Here is a 5,208-nt window from a genome sequence, read left to right as displayed (position 1 = left end):
TTCCCCCTTTTTGGAGCAACCCGGCACCGGAACCACCAAAACCGGAGTTTTCCGGTGGTTCCGGGGGAACCGGACCGGGATCCGGGTGGGAACCCGGTTCCCACTTCCCGGTCCGGTCCAGTTAAAAAAAAAACAAAACCGGGTATAAATACCCGGTTTACCCTAAAAATTCTTCATTTGCGACGGGAAACAGGGGCTCAAAAACCGCCGTGACTCAGACCAAATTTGCCAGCTTCCCGACCGGATCCCGCCGTCTCGCCAAGTTCCCGACGCGCCGAAGGCCAAAAACTCCCAGATCCCGCCGGTAATTCCTTTCCCGGTCCATTTCCCGGCCAAATTTTATTTCTTGATGATTTTGAGTTTAAAACTTGAAATTTCTTGATAATTTTTGAAGATTAAGTATAAATTGATAGTTGTGAACTTAAATGTAGTGTTTATTTAAGGTTTGTGTTCATGATTCTAATTTTTTTGGATTTAATCCGAATTATTTGATAATTTTGTGATTAGTTAGTGATGATTAAGGTTATGATGAAGTGGTTTATTGATTTATGAAGAAATTTTGTGAGTTGTTTTTAATTTTAGAAATTTTGTGTTGATGTTTGTAATTTTTTTGGATTTAATCCGAATTATTTGATAATTTTGTGATTAGTTAGTGATGATTAAGGTTATGATGAACTTGTTTATTGATTTATGAAGAAATTTTGTGACTTGTTTTTAATTTTAGAAATTTTGTGTTTATGTTTGTAATTTTTTTGGATTTAATCCGAATTATTTGATAATTTTGTGATTAGTTAGTGATGATTAAGGTTATGATGAACTTGTTTATTGATTTATGAAGAAATTTTGTGACTTGTTTTTAATTTTAGAAATTTTGTGTTTATGTTTGTAATTTTTTTGGATTTAATCCGAATTATTTGATAATTTTGTGATTAGTTAGTGATGATTAAGGTTATGATGAAGTGGTTTATTGATTTATGAAGAAATTTTGTGAGTTGTTTTTAATTTTAGAAATTTTGTGTTGATGTTTGTAATTTTTTTGGATTTAATCCGAATTATTTGAAAATTTTGTGATTAGTTAGTGATGATTAAGGTTACGATGAACTTGTTTATTGATTTATGAAGAAATTTTGTGACTTGTTTTTTATTTTAGAAATTTTGTGTTGATGTTTGTAATTTTTTTGGATTTAATCCGAATTATTTGATAATTATGTGATTAGTTAGTGATGATTAAGGTTATGAATTATGATGAACTTGTTTATTGATTTATGAAAAAATTTTGTGACTTGTAAATGTTATTAGTTAGTGATATTTTGTAAATGTTATTTGTTCATTTGTAGATTACAAGTTGCAAGAATGTCGGCCCCCGACCCAGCTAGGAAGTATTGCACACCTATTCCCGGGAAAAGTAGCGGCCACAAGTGCATATTTTGCGAGCACAATATGGGAGGTGGCGGCATCACGAGAGTGAAAAACCACCTAGCCCATGTAGACCCAACGAGGAGTGTCAAATTCTGTGAGAAAGTCCCTCCTGAAGTGAGAGAAGAGATGCAAGCTTTACTTCAAGGCAACGTCGTAAAAACGAAGAACAAAAAGTCGTTGGACGCTACGCTTCAAAAGACATTGACTAAAAATGTTGGCGGGGAAGAATCAAGCGAAGAAGCATACGAAGCGCAATTACGAGCAGTTATGAAGAGGTCAAGACAAGAGGCGGCGCAGACGGAATGGGAGGCTCGGATGATGTCGGGGCCCGGCAGTGGTTCTACGGCAAAATCTCCACAAGCTGCTCCGTCATTATATAAGTCAGCGAGTGCGAAGCAAACAAAAATCGATGAGATCGTGGATCCGAAGAAGAGAACGTGGCTCGGAAGACACATAACAAAATTCTTTGTTCACCAACATGTGCCGGCGAGTAAGGCCGCCTCGCATGAGTTCAAAAACATGATAGCGTCCGCTCAAGACTTTGGTAATCCTCAATTTGTGATAAGTAATTTTATTTTCATATTGTCGAATCGCATGTGTTCTTGAAACGTTAACATGATGTATATTGGCATATTGCAGGTCCAGGCGTTCCTATACCAACTCCGTATGAAATTCATAACAAATACCTCGATATGGAGGTTGCAGATGCGGAGAACTACCTTGACGAACAAAAGAAGCGGTGGGTAAAATACGACTGCACCATACTCACTGATGGTTGGACGGGGCCGACCAGACTGAGCATCATAAACATTATGGTTTATTGTGCTGGTGCAACGGTGTTTTTAAAGTCCGTTGATGCATCAAAGCATACGAAAATAGGGGAGTACATCTACGGAATACTGAGGTCAGCGCTCAAAGAAATCGGAAAAGAGAATGTCGTCCAAGTTGTGACCGACAACGGTTCGAACTACAGGAGTGCCGGGTTGAAATTACAACGCAGGTACCATGTATACTGGACACCTTGCGCTGCACATTGTCTAGATCTGATGTTTGAAGATATTGGGAAGAGAGATAGTGTTAAGCAAACTATCAAATCTGCGAGGGATGCGACTAAGTTCATCTACAACCACGGCACTGTGTTGTCCAAGTTACGGGAGACATCCCCAGGTGAAATCATCCGTCCCGGCGCAACAAGATTTGCCACAAACTACCTAGCTCTCAGAAGTCTCCGAGAGAAGAGAGCTGCGTTGAGGACGATGTTCAGTAGTCAATGGTGGGATGATTCCAAATTGAGTGCAACTCCTACAGCTACATCCATAGCCGAGACTTGTTTAAATCCCAGATTCTGGCATTCGGTAGACGAAGTGTGTGCCATATTCGAGCCGATGTACACCACTCTTCGATTAGTGGACACTGAGGTGCATCCCACGATGGGATTACTATACTACGTCTTCCACGAGATGAGAAAGAAGTTGGAAGCGATGAGTGGGAAGAAATGGGTTGTCGACATCGTGAACCACAGATGGAGTACTCAAATGGAACATCCACTACACATTGCAGCTTTCTTCCTAAATCCAAAGTTGCTGTTTAACCTGGATATCCACATGGACAATACCCACATGGCCGCTGTGACAAGGGTGTTCGACTTCTTGCATCAGGATCTTGATGGGTCAACTCTTGGGAGAGAGATATAAAACTATAAATTGTTACAAGCTATATCACATTATGAATATACGAGTCTTATTTGATTTTCTAATTACAGTTAATCGCATTTCGAGACGCTCGAGGGGACTTCTCACAACGGAGTGCTGTTTCGGCATGAGGCACCCTTTGTGCAAGTAAGCTTGTGAGATGAATTGTATGCATTAAGCCATTAACTATGTCATGGAATGGTAATAAATGACATGATATGATTTATGTCACATGATTGCAGGTGAGTGGTGGGAGCTTTACGGAAATTAGACCCCGACTTTACAGACGTTGGCTATTCGAATTTTGTCACAAACTGCATCCGCCTCCGCTTGTGAGAGGAATTGGAGTACATTTGCCCTCGTCCACACAAAACAAAGGAACCGTCTAGCGTACGGCAGACTCGAGAAGCTTGTTTTCTGCTCGTACAACATGAAGTTGCAGCTCCGAGAAGCAACTCGGATTCACGACAACAACCTCAACCCCCTGGATCCTTTGGATATCATCGAACGAGCTTTCGAACGCTCGGGGAACGACAATGAGGGAGACGACGAAATGCTCCGCTGGATTGACGAAGTTCACATGGACGACATCAACCAGAACCCGGATCCGGCAGTAGCTGAAGCGGCTCGAGAGCATGGAGTTGATCCGGATCGAGTGGTGAACGAGGATGTCCAACCTCAACACGGATCCGGAGACAGTTCGGATTCAGATGGCGGAGGTTCAAGCCGTAGATCAAGCGGAGCATGTGGAGGTGCAGGTGACGGTGGATCAGGGGGAGGTGCTGGAGGTTCCTATCGGTCTGGGGGTTCCTTCACTGCTGGAGGCACCTCATTTGGTGATGTCGGCGGTTCTCAACTTGGATACGCACCATCGCAAGAAGATTTTGATCGTCTTCATCACCCTGCCTTTTTTGATTCAGGATATGGGCGCGGAGGTCAGGGCGGAGGTATGAATGATGCCATGTTATTTACGTCTAGCAATGACGTTGATGACTTGTCCTACAACTTCGGATCGGTATCAATTGGTCCTCAAGGCACAGAGTCATCTTATGATGACGGATCTTCCAGTTACAACTACCAGGACTCCTATGCATCAAGTTACGCTCCTGAAACGGTGCAACCAGTTCCAGGTTATCCCCTCCACTCCATGACTGTTGGTTCATCTCAGTATGAGTACGACTATCACTTGAACAGGTACTTTAGTGCATATGCTCATTACATGACTTGGTATGATTACTGTATGACCGCTGCATACGGTCGCTTTGAGTAGTCATTTGTATCCCTCCTATGTTGAATTTGTTGAACAAGTATTTGGTGGATTGTGTTGAACTTTATCATTTTGGTTATTAAACTTACTTTTTGTTGTGTTTGTAATTTCGTATTGTGTTGAAACATTCTACACTATTTTTAATTTTATGAATTTTATCCTACGTACTTTGTATGTTTTTTTGTATATTTCTTTTCTGAATTCCCCTCGGTAAATACCGGTATTTGACGGTATTCCTCTACGGTAACGGTAAGTTCAACGGTACCAGTTTCCTTTTTTTTTCTCGCTTCCCCCGGTATTCTTTTACGGTACGGACGGTTACCAGTAAATTCGAAGGCTCGGAACAGTAACGGTAACGGTATTTCAATCTTTGCAATATATGCCCGGAATTTCCCATCTCAGTAGGAGCCTCTTGTTTGTGACATGCTATGTTTCCCTAATAATATAAAGGGTGAGTCCCTTTTCTTCTCTATGAAGCATTAAACATACAGAAAACAAAATCATAATATGAAGTATGAACTAAACTTTCACAACATAATCCCATAACCTCTGTACCTGGACGTTGTCGTAGAGCTCAAACAACGGAACTGCGAGTACTCTCTCTCCGACAAGTGAACAACGTAAAGCTTTTTGCATTTCTGTAATGAACCTGGCAAACATCGGTAGAGAAATATTGACATTTACACCGATAATAGCAACAACCCAAACATATATAACCAGTAAAGGCTACAGATTTGAACAAATATGTTTGTTCCATTGCAACTTAGCTACAAGGTGAAACACAACTGGATACCAGAGAAGAACTCTACAAAAGTCATTATTTACACCATT

General features: G+C 41.0%; 1 protein-coding gene across 1 annotated transcript; it reads left to right on the top strand.

Moving 5' to 3' along the window:
• Nucleotides 1-1,353: 1,353 nt before the first annotated feature.
• On the top strand, nucleotides 1,354-3,113 carry LOC149388400 (uncharacterized). Its single transcript, XM_089622416.1, has 2 exons — nucleotides 1,354-1,963; nucleotides 2,059-3,113. Exons 1-2 carry the CDS (start codon nucleotides 1,354-1,356, stop codon nucleotides 3,111-3,113), a joined length of 1,665 nt encoding a protein of 554 aa, XP_089478542.1.
• The last annotated feature ends 2,095 nt before the right edge of the window (nucleotides 3,114-5,208 follow it).

The sequence above is a fragment of the Urtica dioica genome, chromosome 8 (genome assembly GCF_054948205.1).
Source record: "Urtica dioica subsp. dioica isolate 48M chromosome 8, U.dioica_male_clone48M_v1_H2, whole genome shotgun sequence".
Classification (NCBI taxonomy): Eukaryota; Viridiplantae; Streptophyta; class Magnoliopsida; order Rosales; family Urticaceae; genus Urtica; species Urtica dioica.
Note: the sequence above shows the minus strand (reverse complement) of the source record. Positions and strands in the feature narration are given on the sequence as shown.